This window comes from Dendropsophus ebraccatus, chromosome 8, assembly GCF_027789765.1.
Source record: "Dendropsophus ebraccatus isolate aDenEbr1 chromosome 8, aDenEbr1.pat, whole genome shotgun sequence".
In the NCBI taxonomy this organism is placed as follows: domain Eukaryota; kingdom Metazoa; phylum Chordata; class Amphibia; order Anura; family Hylidae; genus Dendropsophus; species Dendropsophus ebraccatus.
The window spans coordinates 67,152,975-67,171,178 of record NC_091461.1 but is presented as its reverse complement, the minus strand read 5'-3'; the positions used below and the strand labels follow the sequence as shown (position 1 = coordinate 67,171,178).

The window sequence follows — 18,204 nt, the reverse complement described above, 5'->3', positions numbered from 1 at the left end:
ACATTCATCCATGCCAGTAAGAGAGTGGCCGGGGCTATGTTCCTTTCTCCAAAATAACCTTCCTTTCCAGGAACACAGAATGATTCAGTTTGGTTACATATCATATCTGACTAGAGAGACAGCTGTACCACAATACTATGATGTTTCGCTGAATAATGTAATGAGAATAGACATGTGCTCATGGATGTGTAGTCATCACTCACACGTATTAGTTTAGGTCACTTATCAACGAGAAGGCTCTTTACGCTGCTTATTTATACTATTTGCCTCAAGATTTTCCCCCAAAATAATACAACCAATTTCACTACTGCATGTGTACAGAATAAACTGACAACATATAAGTAACATACTTACACTTAAAGGGAACCTGTTATCACTGCCATGCTGCCTAAATGATCAGCCATCGTGATGGTGCCTGGTACCTTCCACTCGCCCTACCAGCCTTGGTTTATAGATCTTCTCATACCCAAAGAAGAAGAAATCTATTAAACAAGACTGGTGACTGCTTGGGACTGCCCCAATGACGGGTCATTAAGGTAACATAAAAGAAGTGATATCATGTTCCCTTAAAACAGCAAAAATTCCACTGTATGAATAGGTTTTTCCCATATATAAGTGGGGCACCTCTTATAATATAAATGTAATACACAGATAAAGTAGAGTAAGGCAGTTAACATACAACCTGTCCTATCTATGTTGCCACCTAAATAGGTATCAGAGGATTATTCTAGACCCCGCATAGAGTTTATGAATATTGTGTCTTCTGGCAAATATATGGAAGCTGGCTATTAAAACTAAACCACAACTATTATGCAAATAGCTTTGTTTGTCCTCCATTTTATAGCTAGTCCAATCTTTTAATACTTGGATTCCTTATGAAATCTTAACTTTAAGGGTGCCTTTACATCCACAATCCACTGTGGTACTTTGTGCTGTCATTCCCTATGGCACTACGAAAATATAGCCCCTGCCCCCTTAACCAACTGCTGACCAGTTAATACATTACCCGTCTGCGCTCTGGCCTACTTTTTCGGCTTACTGGCATCCCACTTAGCAAAACAGTGGCTGCGGTGGGACAGTACACTGATTGGCTGAGTGAGATGTCAGGGTGCCGGGAGCCATAGACACCAAATAAACACCAACCTACATTAGAATAGTCACATATATTAGACTCCTGAATAAATGTCTCCCATTGTCTCCACTGACTGGTGTGGTGTAGGAATACAAGGGCAATGGTAACATCCAGTTGTACACATATTTACACAAGAGATATAATAGTGGAAGGCCACAATGCAAAGTTCCCCAGAATTGATATTGCATGGGGAATACTAGTGAGCAGTTATTGGCTGATGAGCCAATGAATTCTATTTTTATTGTCAGTTGTTTTATTGAAGCTAGCATTCCGCCTCAGTTCCTATTTGCCTCCAGCAAGTCATTGTCGGCGTAAAGTGATTACAGATTACACAGTGTTTCCCCAACACTTGTGCTTTTCAGCTTAGCTAACAGAAATGAATACATTTACAGGGTTTTCACAAAATGTTGTCTGTTTTCAGGTCCAATAGAATAGTGTTTCCAGTTTATAAGAACACTTACATATGGGCTTTGTGGTAAAGATTTCTGGTCAGTATAAAGTTTTCATCACTTCTGTGGGTATTTACGAGGTTACAATTTCAACACAGGCAAACACTTGGCCATGTGGTTGCTAGCGCCAAGATGGTCTATGGGTACCAAGCATTAAGTGTTGTAATGAATCCTAAATAGCACAGTGTTTAGGATGGGAGTTATTACGTGCACCCGAGGCTTTTATCTACAGACATGGACGTGGGGAGGCTGAAACTCAAAAGAGGAGTCATTTTGTTGTTCTTGCTTCATGTAAACAGTTTCCAGATGGCTAAACATGTGGTTAGAGGGTATTTTGTGGAAAGGCGGAGCTGACTCACCTTCTCTCCTTGATGACCCTTTAATCCCTGGATCATTTACATCAGCCAGAGTCCCATGTAATAAGGCAGGATGGTAAAATGGAAGAGAAGTAGAAAGAAAGACAGGTGAGCTTCACAGAGACTGTACCATTGTTAGCATGTGCATCATCAACAACCTTACTGAGGATATACAACACAGCAATGTGGGATACAGATGTGACCCCTGATCACTCAGCTTCTGGCATTATATCTTGTGACCTATTCCTTGTATTCATTACATAAAACCTCACATGCAAAAGACTCATCTGTTCTTTATGAAAAAATAAAAATGTTTATCAACTTAAAGTGATTTAATGCAGGTGAGGGGATTAGCTGTACTTAGAGGAGTAATTACTGACAATTAACCAATAGCTGACAGGCCAGCGGCCATTGCCAAAGTCTACGTCATCCTGACGTGATGCTGGCAACAGCACAGTGACAGAGTCTACAGAACAATGGATGGAATGGAGTTTTACAATGCCTTATTTTTAGTCAACTGGTCAGCTACCAAGTAGTGTTAGGCTGTATATATTTAGTGAGTACACTTTTGACAACAACAAAATAGAGATTTAAAAAAATAAAAAACATCATTTAAAATTTGAAGAAACAAATAGCTTTGCAGCAACAAATATTTAGGTAAACTGTAGTTTGAATACTGGTATCCACATCCCCCCACCTCCAATTTAACAGCATTAACCAGAAAATAATTGATGGCTCTTAAAGTAATATTCCAAAATTAAAGGTGTATCCTGAGCAGGAGGCTTTTTTGGAGCATCGCTTATAGGGAAATGGTGTAAGTTTATGAAGGAGGGGGTCACCTACACGTTTGGAGCAAAACAAAACCAGCCGATAGATGGTGCAAACTTAAGGCCGTATTCCACTGCCCGACTCCTCGTTCCCCGCTCGCTGCTGCCGCTATTCCACATGGCTGCAGTAAGCGGGTGAGTCCAGGGAGGGCCGGGGGAAGCTGCAGGGGGGGCTGCCCGGTTGATGGCTGATGGTTGATGGCAACCCATTAACGATGTCGGCTGATCGTTGCCTCCTTACCACGGGCGATTATCGACCGTAATGGCCGATATCGGCTGAATATGGTCGATAATCGCTCCATGGAATAGGGCCTTTAGCCTAGACTGTCTAAAGATGTGCCAGGTTTTCAAACAGTCTGACCCACTGTTATCTAGTGCAGTCTTAGACTGTCTAGTCTAAGTTTGAATTTTTGGATTATTTCCACCACAGTCAACTCAACTTTTTAGACCACTTTAAGATGGATATGAACTGGATGATTACTGCATGGGTAACGGAGGAGCAAATGCAATTTTGCATGCATGCCACTGTCGCACATCACTTATTGCTAACAAATAATTTCATGCACATTATACACATAGCCACACGATAAGGCAGGGAGCCATCCAAAATATAAGGCATGGACAAGCAATCAAAGGCCTGGATAGTACGTGGCAAACAAATACAAGCTTGTAGTTTTCATGCTGGCCATAGAAGTAAAGATATTTATCTGGATGATGAATGTTCTTGGCAGAGTGTTGTACATGAAGATATATCAATCTATATATGAAAAATATTTTGAAAAAATTGTACTTTGTACTGAGTAGGGGCAACAACCCTGTTTCAGAGTTGCTATATGGCAGCACTAAATATGTCTATTGTCTCTTGGGGTATAATGGTTACACTTTAAAGCTCTTTAAGGGTAGCTTTACACACACCGCATCGCATCGGATTTTCTGCTGCGGATCCGCAGAAGATGTGCAGCAGACTTGTTCTGAATAACTGAACACAGCATCAAATCTGCACCATCAAATCTGGTGCGGATCCGATGCAGATCTGCTGTGGATCCTGTACGTGTGAATGCACCCTAAAGAAGCAATGTGTTTTTTTTCTTCTTCTCAGGTTATCCCTAGTATGTCTTGGTTTAGATAATCCCGGTTTTTAGCATTTTTTACCATTACCACGTTTGGTTCAATATTAGTATTGGCAGCCATCTTTGTAACACTTTCTTTTTCGGTCCAAGGAAATGCCCCCACTTGCATCCACATACCTGGTTACAAGAAGCTGTACCACTGTCACTACAGTGCAGAAAGTGGGACACTTTGGGACATGATGACCCTTTCTACAACCTATGGTCCAATATTTTAGTGACAACTGACAGACCAGTCAGAAATGCTGTTTTATATACTTACCCCAAATGCATAGTTTCAGCCATTATAAGACAGTCTTCCTTAGTTCTCCCTCATGTAGCAAAGACACTCAATGGTGGCCACTGTTCACACGGAGTAAGTTCCGCAGTAACCGTGGAACTTACATTGTGCTGAAGGCTGAGGGAATTCCATCCGGAGTGTATACACATGGCATACACTCTGGCCGGGATTCCTAGTGGCGCCACGAGAAACTGACATGTCAATGAGGAGTTCTGATGTGGGCCTGCATGGGTGTGCCTGCATCAGAACTCAATGGCGCTAAAGATCAGACTGCAGTACCAGCAGGGATGATCTTTTCTGAGACCAGCCGTTCCGTGAACTGGCAGGGTCACGGAACAACCGGGCTCTTACAGCGTCGGAACATAGCCTATATATAGGAGACTTTCCCTTGTCTTTCACTTTCTTTCATTTCTTTTGTCTAATCGTCCCTATAATTTTTTTTCCAATATAGCTCTGATTCACAGTTGATTCTTCATGGCCTTCTGTATATCTTGTTAGTGTACCTATGAGGATAATGCTCTGCATTTTCTGTATGTTCCATTATTGTGCTTCTTTTTGTTCTCTCCAGTTCTTCTGTTTTCTCCTCATACTGAATAATGGCTGTACTACTATTTTTTTTATTTCTTTTTTTACTGTTTTCTTGTTACACTTTAGGGCTATATTCACACATGGTATCATGTGGATCATGGTATCATCTCCTGGCCGAGTGATCTTTCCGGCCGCGGAGCTCTGATGTGGGCGCATCAGCGCACGCCCGCATCAGAGCACACCTGCATCAGAGCTTACCATAGCACACAGTGAAGCGAGCGGCCGGAGCCGCTCGCTTCACTGTGTGAACTGACAGGTCTTTCTGCGGCCGGAATTCACTGAATTCTGGCTGTAGAAAACTGACCTGTCAGTTTTTTCCGGCGCTGCACAGATCCCGGCCGGAGCGTATACGATGTGTGTACGCTCCGGCTGGGATCCAATTGCACACAAGGCTATGTTCAACTCCGCAAAACTATGGCCGTAGCTCTGCGGCGAGAACTACGGCCGTAGTTTTACGTAGTGTGAACATAGCCTAAAAAAATCTATAAAATCTATAAGACCAAGAGTCATAAAAAAGAAAAAAAGGAAAATGGTAATAGCATCCTAGTGATATGTACTAGCAGAATAGTTTTCTAGGGAAAAATAGCTTTAAGGGAAAAAATATCTGAGTGCTTCCTTAAGACAATAGGGATTGACATAATGGTCATCTATTAAGATCTTTTACATAGAGATTAATGTGGCAGTTTCTGTTTAAAGGAAGAACTTATATTTCTCCTTCTTCTAGGCTGACTTCTGGCTTTAACTCATGGAAAACTGTGCATGAAACATCCCACAGGAGGCGCCCATGTTCTTTCTGGAGTAGAGTTAGTTTACATGTCAAATTATTGTAATGTTCATGGTCAATGGTCATCACTAATGTTTCTTAATTCACTTGGATCAGTAACAATAAGCAATACATTTATGGCCAGTTTTAGATGCTGAAACACATCTTGAGGAGATTATTAGTGTGAAAATTGGTTTGTGTGGGCCCCAAAAGGCCTATATAAGGGGCCATGCTTTGTCTCCAGCAATAAGTTACAGTGAAATTTGTAGCTTTACTTATAAACTGTCTCATCAATGGATCTTTTTAGAGAGATGAGAATTGGCACATATTCCATCCATGATCAAGACACCCTATGGCAGTCACGTCAAACTCTGGCCCGCGGGCGACATTACTTTTGGCCCGCCAGGCAATTCAGAGTTTGAATTACATCTGGCCCGCAAAGGCTACTATAAACTAAACTATGGGAAGGGCTGGCTAATATATGAGACTACTGGAGAGGGTTTGCTACTATTTAGGCACTATTGTGAAGGCTAGCTACTATATGAGACTACTGGGGAGGGCTGTCTACTATATAACAGACTATAGGGGAAGGCTGGCTACGATATAAGAGACTACGGGGAGAGCTGGCTACTATATGAGACTACTGGGGTGGACTGGCTACTATCTAAGAGACTATAAGCGAGGGCTGACTACTATTTGAGACTATAGGGGAGGGCTGCCTACTATATAAGAGACTATGGGGGGGGGCTGGCTACTATATGAGACTACAGGGGAGGGCTGGCTACTATATAAGAGACTATGGGGGGCTGGCTACTATATGAGACTATTGGGGAGGGCCGGCTACTATATAAGAGACTATGGGGGGGTTGGCTACTATATAAGAGACTATGGGGGAGGGCTGCTACTATATAAGAGACTATGAGGAGGGCTGGCTACTATATGAGACTATGGGGGAGGGCTGGTTACTATATGAGACTACAGGGAAGAGTTGGCTACTCTATGAGACTATTAGGGAGGGCTGGCTACTGTAGGAGACTATTGGGGAGGACTTGGGGTTTAATCATACCAATGTATTATGTCATTTATCACAGTGCACAGCGCTGGGAGACACACACCACTGACAGTGCCAGGATTCGCGCTTCAATAATTATCAAGGTTGGCTCGCGACTTTGTTTAATTTTTTTATTTTGGCCCACTGTGTATTTGAGTTTGACACCCCTGCCCTATGGGATGATTCATGCAATGTAATAATTTACTCTTACGGTTTTAATAGTTTTACTCCCAGAAGCTTAAAATATATATCTTAAAACAAAGTATCATTTTGCTGCCGAATACAGAATCTAATGGTTTATCTGATGAAGAAAAGGAAACTGTTCTCGTATAAATATAAATTTAATGACTGGTTGGAAAAACTAACAAATTCTTCACATTAATTTTCTCATGTTAAGAAGGAAATCAATCTGCTTTCTTTAGCAGTGGGATCCCCAATCTCTGTCTATATCTCTAACTCTCTATAAAAGTTCACGACACCAGTAATAAGGAAAAGTCAACATGTATTCCCTTGTTCCCAAGGAAGAAAAGGGATTTCGATATGGGTCTCAATTTCCTCGTTGTGACTGCGGGATTCAGACCAGTAAATTAACCTTAATGCAGTTCAGCAGGTTGCCTTACTCGTGGACATATATTACATGCTGTTAAGGAAAAACAGCAAGCTTCAAACCGCCAGCTTACATGAGTGTTACATTTACAATGACTAGTCATGTAAAAATGTCAACATTTTACAATGTTTTATTTCAAAGAGTGATATGTATTGCTTAAGCTTTGGATGGCAGCATTATTCAAGTGAAATTCCAAGAGCCACAACCAACACTGAATAATAGCACTAGCCACATGCATAATAAAGACAAGAAAGGGCTGGCAAGGGAGCATCAGGGCAAATTCCCTTGGTAGCTGTAGTCCTCCGGATGTGTGTAGAACACTAAGGCTTCAATCTATAGTAAGATTTGAACAATGACTGTGTATAGTATCATTATTGATATACAGTTGTATGGCTCAAAGCCACAATCAGTCATCGATATTTCTTTAAGACTAAGAAATAAGTAGAGCCATGATAATCCTCCATGCAAGACATTACTCCCGGCTCAGTATGGGCTACTAGCTCCACATTCCTTGCCTTAAAAGTAAACTACTGTAAACCTGTTAAAGGATGCACCACTTACTATATCCCCCAAGGCCATACATTGCCAGCCCTCCCTTACATGTCTTCAATTTGTTCCACAGCTAAAAAGCTTTAACGCACGCAAAAAAGTGAAAAATAACACTCACCATCCGCCCTGGCATCCCAAGACCACCTTTATCTCCCTGACAATCAATGGAAATCAATGGAACTTTAGCATAGATTCTGGACTATCAAAAGTGCTTTACAGAGTATATGTGGGTGACCTTGTGTAGTTAAAGTGTAATGCTTTACACTACTTTGTGTATAGAACATAACATGGTGTAAAGGATAATAACATGGTGCTTTAATAAATTGGCAATAGTTATAAGTTATTTAAAGGGGTGGTGTCCCAAAGTAAACTATTCAATAGTGATGTATTAAGTTAAAACATATCGTCAATGTACAAACATTTCTTTATATATATCTTTTGAAAGATAGTGTCACTAATCCCCCATATGCTGCTTTGTTTGATAACCTATTGCCCTTGGTAAAGGCCCCCCAGGCATCCACTGGGTTGGGTCACTCATGCTCAGTTCAATCGATGTAAACTAATCTGTCCCACTAATACCAGCAGTCAGTTTACATGCAAGTAAGGAGGATTGTGGGAAAGTGTATGCACTGTTTCATGGCAACAGCAGGGTCACTGTTCAGAGAGGAAACCAGGGAGTAAATAGATCAATGTGGAAAAATAATGGTACAGATAGACTTGTGCCTATCTGCTAGGCACCATCTTAAAGGGAACCAGTCAGCATAATTGTGCTGATATAGTTCCCAGAAACATAATATTGTGCATGTACCAGCTGTGGCTGCAGTAGTAGATTTATATAGGTGAAAAGGTACTTTTATTCTGCCACACAAGGCCGGGAGAGAGGCGGCAACTAGTCATCTGGGCGGGGAGCCACCTGTGTCACAGTAGCTCTGTACTATGATTCTATGAACTATATCAGCACAATCATGCTCAATGGTTTCCTTTAATATGTTCAACCCATTGTCTTTAAGTGGAAGAAGCAAGAGGTGGAGGACAATGTGAAAGTACCACACTCAAACACTGTGACACCATGTCGTTGGTTGATGTACTTCTCTTCTTGGCAATCTTTGCCACACTCCCCTGCCTACACCTCCTCATTTACCCTTCCCCCCTATTCCCTCCCCCTCCCCTTAACACCCTCCCTCACCTCATCAATTATTATGTGTTGTTTTTTCTTCTGTTGAAAATTTAATAAAAACATGTTTAGAAAACACAAGAGGAATTGCTAGCTTTTAGTATCTCTATTTCTGAAGAGCTACAGTATGGGACGGTGCCAGGTTTCAGCAACAGATGGCGCAGACTCAATTTGACAAAAGAAATAACCAACAAAAAAACACAGCATGACCTCTCTTTTATGTGTATGACATGAGCATTTCAGGGCTGTGGTATAAAATACAAGTTCTATTGCTAATAAATAGTAAGTTTACCTACCAATCCTGGGACAAACATATATTGGTAATTCAGTATTTCATTAAATCAAATAGAAGCGTTACACTGTCTATACATCAAGAATATACAAGAATCAATGTATAATGTAAGGCATACCATTTTATAGATTAGATATATTAGCATGAGTCATGTAGGTCACATAAATGAGACTGGTATGTGTTATGTGTAAATGGCTAATAATGGAGCCAAGACATCCACAGATGATGCCACTTGATGTAATGTTCTAGCTTGATCCCTATAAGCCACAATAAATATACACGTTTTCAATTTATTTATTATATTTATTTATAATATTTTGGATTTGTTGGTATTTGTACTCCCTGTGAGGAGAACTATTTGTATTATCTTTTTTATGGAAAATAAAATAAAAAGATAAAAAAAAAAAAATGTAAAAAAGTTAATTTGAAAGAAATTTTTTTTCTTGCTGAACTACCCAATGAGTTAAGGCCTTATTCCATGGAACGATTATCGTCCGTATTCGGCCGATATCGGCCGCTACAGACGATAATCGTCCCGTGGAATAGAGTGCAACGATCAGCCGACATCGTTCATGTCGGCTGATCGTTGCAGTCGCTTGTCTTTCAACATGTTGAAAAACAAGCGACTGATACAGCCACGATCTGCTGCCGTCGCTCCGTTGAACAGGAGCATCGGCAGCAGACGCTGCTATATCCTATGGGCTGCCCAGACGATCAGCGATCCCCTGGGCAGCCCCCCCCCCTGCAGCTCCCCGCCACCCCTCCTGCACTCACCCACTCGCTGCTGCCACGACGAATAGCGGCGGCAGCGAGCTTGGAACGAGGAGCAAACGAGCGCTGAGAGCGCCTGTTTGCTCCTCTAAACGACCCATGAAATAGGGCCTTTAGCCAATGAGTTACAAACAGCAGGGAAGTTTCTGTTACTCTCTCTTATGAATTATCGTTAATCTGTTTGAGACAGTTGCGTAGCCTTGCAGAGTTGGAACAATAGATCAGAATTTGCCCAGGTCTGGATAGTTTGGGTGGTATTTTATTAGTTAGAATATCCAGGGTTAGGCAGTTTTTTCAGACAACAGCATATGCCATGTTTAAAGTTTGTCTAAGCATTTCCTTTACCTAGTTGTCTACTTGTCTACCTATTATATTTTTTAATAAGCTCCTTGTCTATTTTTTATTCTCTTTCATGCTATCCTGATATTACTATTTGTAAGTGATAGAGTTTGGTTCTATGTGTTTTTCTTCTGAGTGTCAGCCTTTAGCTTATAATGTGTTATTTTTGGGCCTTAGCGCATTTCTGTTGCTTTCCTCCAGGTAGTTTAGTCTAGGGCTATTGCAGGGATGTTTCGGGGGCAGTGATGTTAGTTTTTTTCCATTGTTAGTATGTTTCGGGTAAGATCTTGGAAAAGTTAGGGTACTATTACATGGAACGATTATCGGCCAATGATAGTTGATATAGGTTCTGACTTATAATTGTTGGCCACCTACCGCCCACCGCTACGTGTAATAGCGGTGCGTGGCCGGCGGCTGACAATTTTCAAAATAATTACATTACCAGGGCTCCTGTTGCTCCTCTTCTCCCTGGGTCCCGCGCGCTGCAGCTTCAGAGCGGCTTGTCTTAGCTGACAGGCCGCTTAGCCAATCACAGGCCAGGACCGCCGCGGCCAGTGATTGGCTGAGCGGCCTGTCAGTTAAGACAGGATGCTCTGAAGCTGCAGTGCGCTGGACCCGGGGAAAAGCAGACCGCAAGAGAAGCCCTGGACCATGGCTAGGTAACGTATGCCAGTTTAGCAAGGGCTGCAAGGACATCGGTAAGGATGTCCCTGCAGCCCTGGTTAAACGTTTATCGGGCCATGTAATAGTCCCAGTAAATTAGCTCTGATCTAGCAGATCAGCACTCATTTACTGTTATTATCGGGCCCCCATCGGCCTGTGTAATAGGACCCTTAGGGCCCTATTATACCAACAGATCATCTGACAGATTTTTTAAACCAAAGCGAGGAATGGATTTGAAAAGAGGAGAAATCAGTCTTTCCTTTACGACCTGTTCTCTTTTTATAGTCCATTCCTGGCTTTGGCTCCAAAAAATCTGTCAGATGATCTGTTGGCGTAATAGGGCCCTTATTTAGGACCTTTCTTGTGTTTGTCTTGTTGTCCTCTGCTTGAAGCGACTCTACACCCACAATTCCCCCCCCCTTCCCCAAACCAATTGTACTATCAGATAGCTGCTTTTAATCCAAGATCTGTCCTGGGGTCCGTTCGGCGGGTGATGCAGTCATTGTCCTAAAAAACAACTTTTAAACTTGCAGCCCAGTGTCAAATTGGTTTGGCCTAGAGAGTCTGTGCCCTAACCTTGTACCGCCTCTCTGTCCCTCCTTGCCACCCTTTTCACCATTAGGAATGCCTCTGGGCAGGATTTCTCCTATTTAGCCCTTGTCTGAACACAGCACATGTGCTGGATTGTTAAGGCACATGTGCAGTGTTCAGACAAGTGATGAATAGGAGAAATCCTTCTAGGGGTATTCCTAAAAGTTGTTTTTTAGGACAATGACTGCATCACCTGCCAAACAGCCCCCAGGGCAGATCTTGGATTAAAAGCAGCTATCTCACGGTACAAGTAGTTTGGGGGTCAGATTGTGAGTACAGAGTCGCTTTAAATTTTGTCTGCCTTCCAATTCATTCATTTGTATCTTCATCCAATCTATCATCTCCAGTTCCAATAATGCAATGGTCAGTTGCCTAGTCATTCTTGTTGCTTTCTGTGGCCGTTTTACTGTGCTCTACTGTAAATCCTGGGAGTATGTGAGTATATGGAGCAACAGTTGGGATGATTGCTAAAGGTAAAGCCTAGTTATGCAGTATAGGGACCAGTCAGCCTGTTCACATTAAAATTCCATATTGCCAACCCATCAAAAATTCTTTTATATTTAGTTCAAACAATTTATGTACATTTGTCAATATATACTGGTTACTTATTTTAACACACTGCACATAGGCAAGAGAGACTCTAACGCCATAACATGGATAGAAGGCCATAAAAAACCTGTTTTCATTCATTTTTTTTATATTGACCAAAACTAGTTAATGGTCATCTACTACTACTACCACCACTAATACTACTTCATTATAAGGCTATAAGACTGCTGTAAAAAGGAAACCAACTTACTGGAGAAACTAACACATGCAACAAATGGATATTTAGGTCAGTGACGTTATTCATTCGGTCAGTGCCCAGCTTGTGCCTGGCTATTTGCAGGCAATCATGTTTTTGTGTCTTTCTTCAGTATTGCTATGCTTGCCTTAAGGATAAAGTGGTTAAACATGAAAGATTTCATTTCAGCTAAAGTAAGTTGAAAGAAGACACTGCAGTGATTGGAGAAGATTATATGTTCCACATTAAATTACTACTTTGTGTCTCTTTTCTTCTCCTGGATGCAGCCAGTGATTATCTAAATATATTTATTTGGTCATTTTATTTTTTCTGGCTTCCCCCTCATAATTAAATGCATGCCTGTAGCCACCGTTATATGAAATTGTAGCAACAAAATAATGATTCATGGCTCAGAATAGAATGTGAAATCCCATTTTTCATCCTATGATGTTCTACAATGATACTCAAAAAATTCTGGTGCTTTTATAAGCCAAATCTGGCCTGTAATCAAAGAGTTTACTCTCCTGTGAAAACATAAACATGCGATAAATGGATTACAAAACCTAAAACTAAACAATAAAATGGCATCAAGGGGAATCCCTTTGAAACTTTCTTCGGCTTCTGTTGAAGAACATCTGGCCAACGGCACACTTAAGGTTTTCCTGTTTTGTTGTTTTTTTTTTGTGCCTGCTCTTCTGAGCATTTATGAACATTTTTAAAAGACAGGTCAGCTTCTTATATATTTGTTGTTGAACTCTCTGTCCCATTGGGGCTTGCCTTACACAGCAGCTTCCTTGTCATACAGGCCCCTATTTATTACATCTGGGCCACTACATAGTTTTCTCTCCTCCGTGCTTCATGTTTTACAGCGGATGTTATGTGTCTGTAAGAATTGTAGTATCTACCCTCACATATACACTAAATATGAAGGTTATCTCAGGATATTGTGCTTAAAGGAAAAGACTTAAAGGGATTTATATATTATAATATAGTTTCTATTCATCCCACTAACACCTCTTCTATAAAGATCACTAAGAGATGTGTATCATCCCAAGATTACAATGAAAACTAATCCCTACATTGCCAAACCACTATATTAGATACTGTACACTCATCTAGTTGCAGGTTGGGACAAATTTGACCTTTAGTATTGTACAAATTCATTTTGGCATGATTCTACTAGGTGTAGAAATGGTTGTCAGAGGTGCTCTAGGATTAAGATTTGGGGATTGTGAAGGAAGGAAACCTCACTATCAGGTTCCTGGAACCCGTCCACGGCTATGATTTCTGTGGTACTGCGCATTGTCCTGATAAATGTGTCCTTCTACCACAGTTGCCATTTTACATAGAATGGTTCATGAAAATAAATTCTGCTGTCCTAACACCCATCCACATGTGTTAGAAGACACAGGGTTTACTAATGAAGCATTATACAACTTTCATCAGCCTTAACTGGTAACTCTGGACAGGAAGGGTTTATTGATTCAAGCTGCTTGCACCAAATTCTGACCAGCCTGCCAGCATGGAGCTACGGGAATCTGGATTCCTGTGAATAGGCAACGTTCTCCAACTGCTCAGTAATCCAATTGTTGCACTCTTTTTCTCACTGGAATATTGCCTGTTTCCCTTAGACAACAAAGAAACTCAAACTGGTCATCTGCTATTACAGACAGATCCATGCCAAGGAACAATGAGTTGTACATTTGGAAGCTTTAGCTGGAGCACCAGCGATGTGTTCAGCTTCAGTTTGCTTGGCTGTGCATCACCTGTTGTCAGAATGATTCTAAAGACAAATCTATCCTAAGAAAATACCCTATTACTTACATTGTGTAAATGTATTTAATATAATATATATTTTTTTTTTTTTACATTTTTTTTCTAATTCTCAATTTTTTTCTTTCTATGTTATAATTCTAAAATCTTGCAGTTTTTATTCTGACTGCTAACACTAAAAGTAAGCTGAGGCTTCCTGGTCTGGACAAATATATACACGTTTCTATGGAAATTAACCTGTTGACCCATGAATTTTGGACTAAAATATCTATCTACACATCTGTATCTATCTATCTATCTATCTATCTATCTATCTATCTATCTATCTATCTATGCCAGGCTCACATCCTCCCTCTTCCCTCCCTCAATGAGCCATATACATTTATGCGTTTAAAAGAATAAAAAAAAAGTTCTGCCTTGTTTTGCCATCTGGGTTCCCTCTATAAATAAAAAGACTAGGTACTGGTGTGGGAAGATACAGTGTGGCTTACTTATTGCCTGTCTCACAAATATCTGTATTAGGGAATGTGCACATAACGGAACTCGGGCGGATTACCTGCCACAGATTCCACAGCTCGCCCCTGCTCGCAGCTCCATTCTATGCACAGGCAGATTCTACTGTCTTCCTGAAGAATGAACCCATTCATTCTTTGGGTGGACGGCAAATTCTGCCTGACCATAGAATGGAGTCTATGGCACAGGCGGAGATGCACACAGCTGCGAGTGGGGGTGAGCTGCACAATCTGCGGCAGGTAATCTGCCCGGGTTCCGTTGTGTGCATATTCCCTAATGCTTTACTTTAGAAATGTGTGAAATAGGTCAGCACTATAGGTCGGCACTATATATACTGTACAACAGGGAAATAAATACTTATTTAAACAATTTGTAGTTTGAGAAAACTATAATATTGGGCAATAAAACAATTACATTTGTTGTGTTTTATAATATTACTTTTACTTTTCCATTTGACTTCTGGATGTTTAGAAACCATTTCAGAATAAATTGCTAGGTAGGAAATACTGTATTTTAGAAGAAGAAAAAAAAACTCATCCCCATGACATTTGTCTACACAATTTTCCAGCCCACAGGCATGTTTTAGATGCTTAATAGTGTATGATTGAAATTCCCTATAATTTCTGTTGGCTTAAAATGTATGATGTTTATAGAAAACATATGCAGATAATTTTTTTCATGTATTTATAAGCATATGTTTGTCATATATTTTTAGGCTTGTCATTCAGTTTATTGTCCTGATTTCAACTCAAAGGCTTTAGCAAGAATCAACATTTGTACACTGGGTCGTACTGGCAATGCACGGTTCACAATTATAGCTGACCCCAACAATTTAGGTTTGGAACATGAATGGACAGCACAGTTTTAGAACATAATAACCGCTCAGTAGTGTCTCAGAACCTTACTGTGCTCTAAACTCTATCGGCGTTTTGGCAGAGAAGGGGTGTGAGAAGGAAACGACCTGTTACCACGCTTAGGTGTCAGTGAGACATATGACTGTGTCTGGCCTTCTAATGGGGTTATCTATGACACGGTATCAGCTTTTTTGAAGAACGTGTAGCAAATACAATTTAAGCCTATACGGATCAACAATACTTCAAAATGATGGAGGACTTCATGACTTTTAAAAGCCTATATAAAAAATGAATTAGACCTAGTTGGCCACCCATCGATATGTGGTGCACAGATAGCTATTTTTTCATGTCTTACATCCTCCATAATTTTGCTCACTGATCACCTGCACAATGTAGTCATCCTCCACCCAGTGAATCGTCTTTACAGATCATTTGATGGATAATGGTAAACCCTTTAGCATCAGGTTTAGGCTGGGTTCACACTACGTATATTTCGGACAGTATTGTGGTCCTCATATTGCAACCAAAACCAGGAGTGGATTGAAAACACAGAAAGGATCTGTTCACACAATGTTGAAATTGAGTGGATGGCCGCCATTTAATGGCAAATATTTGCTGTTATTTTAAAACAACGGCTGTTATATTGAAATAATGGCAGATATTTACTGTTATATGGCGGCCATCCACTCAATTTCAACATTGTGTGAACAGATCCTTTCTGTGTTTTTAATCCACTCCTGGTTTTGGTTGCAATATGAGGACCACAATACTGACTGAAATATACGTAGTGTGAACTCAGCCTTAGGATGTACAGTATGCCAGGAGCTACTCCAAATGCTGTATATTAAGAGCTACGTATGACTTGGTGGCATTGAAGTCACAGACATGACTACTTAAGTCCTTTATGGCCCACATGAGTATCTTTTTCATGAAATTCCCACATCTGGCATACTTTTAGAACATGGCTTTTTATTTAGACTCAGTATAATGAAGTAAGAAATACTGTATCTTGTATCTTGGCTACCTCGCACCTCGTCATAGAACACATGAAAGCTAATGATAGACTTATGGGTACCCATTTAATAAGCTATTAAATAAACTATTGCTGCTGCCTTGATCTGATCCAACAGTACATTCATAAAAAAGACACAAAAGACTATACATAGAATACTTACCGGAATACCAGGTCGTCCAATAGGGCCCTAGAATAAAAGTAGATGGTAAAACACAGCTGCAATACATTAAAGGCATAAAGATTAGAGCAAGACCTTACCGAGATTGACCTTTCTGAGAGTACATCAGGAATACTAAATGTCTTGTGAACAATTGCTAATGATTATTTTTGTTTTGAACCAGATGATAAAATTATTGTTTTAGCCATATGCTGCCATTACTTCTGCCCCTACACTTATCATGGGAAATCGGCCTTTGATGCTTTGAATTGAAGTATTAGTGTATGCCTATAAGTAGGAAAGACTTTTAAGAAGTTCCAAAGACAGGTCAATTGTTTTGATTGGTCAGGTTCAGACCTCTACAGATCTCTTAAACCAGATCTTTGTCTCACTGTATGAGACAAGTTCCATTAAAAGTCTATGGAGTTCGTTGTATGCAGTAAGAAAGTCATTGGGTCAGAGAGTGAAGTTTAAAAAAAAAAAAAATAACAGACACTTTAAAGGGGTTATCAAGGATTAGAAAAATATAGCTGCTTTATTCTCTTAACAGAGTAAGCATTGTCCTGAGATTGTGTGTGGTACTGCAGCTCAGTTCCATTGAAGTGAATGGAGCCAAGTTGTAATACCACACACAACCTGAGGTGCTGTTTTTTGGAAAAAAGCTGATATTTTTTTCTAATCCTGTATAATACTTTTAAGCACACTTGCTGAAGTTGCTTGTGATTCCACCCCTCTTGAAAAGGTATATAATGACCATATTGATAGCCTTACCTACTGATTCATCTACTATGGATATTAGGACATTGGTCAAGGCGTCATCTCAGTTCAGCAAATGTCCGACACTCTGCTGCCATAACACTAGGGGGAATTTATCATTCCCATCACCATGTAAATGACAACATTGCTAGCATCTTTGCACAAGTCCTGTTTGTATGCAATAAAATGTTGTGCAAACTCCCACTTTTTGTTTGTGAAGGAACATAACTTGCATGAAAGGTTTTGCCACTCTATGCTGCTACAGGGAATAATAGTTTGCTGAGGAAAGTAAAATCACAGGAACATTTATCATTAAATAAATGAATATCATTAAAGGCAAGCAATCACGCTAAAATTGGCCATAAAGCTAAGGAAACGGGCTGGTACATCACCCAGCACGCTTCCCAAACATCCCCCTGTAGCCTGCGTCCCCTGTACATATAGACCACAAAGTTAGTTTAACAATCTCCCACGCTGTATGTAATTTACCAGCTAACAAGTCATGATGGGCATGTGGCTGGTCTTCTAGTCACGGTCCTGGGCGGGTTCCAGAGCTGTAATCAAGTCCCTCTGGGCGTGTTGGAAAGCGCCGCATGCTGACGTCATCCGGGGGGCTGTCATTGCATGTACAGCACCGTCTCCTCTGGCTGCACTGCGTATGCGCAGCATAGTAAAGACATCGGCGTTGCAGACGTGCAATGCTGCCCCCCCCCCCCGGGTGACGTCAGCATGCAGCCCTTTCCAACATGCCCAGAGGGGCGTGATTACAGCGCAGGAACCCGGCCAGGACCGT

General features: G+C 40.8%; 1 protein-coding gene across 1 annotated transcript in view; it reads right to left on the bottom strand.

Annotated features, from left to right (window-relative positions):
* The window catches only part of COL13A1 (collagen type XIII alpha 1 chain), a 192,153-nt gene that overhangs the window by 95,575 nt on the left and 78,374 nt on the right, over nt 1–18,204 (bottom strand). Inside the window, exons 5-7 of the mRNA XM_069981851.1 lie at nt 16,659–16,685; nt 7,848–7,883; nt 1,941–1,967 (exon numbers count right to left, since the gene is read on the bottom strand). Coding sequence (XP_069837952.1) covers nt 1,941–1,967; nt 7,848–7,883; nt 16,659–16,685 — 90 coding nt within the window. The remainder of the gene's footprint in view (nt 1–1,940; nt 1,968–7,847; nt 7,884–16,658; nt 16,686–18,204) is intronic.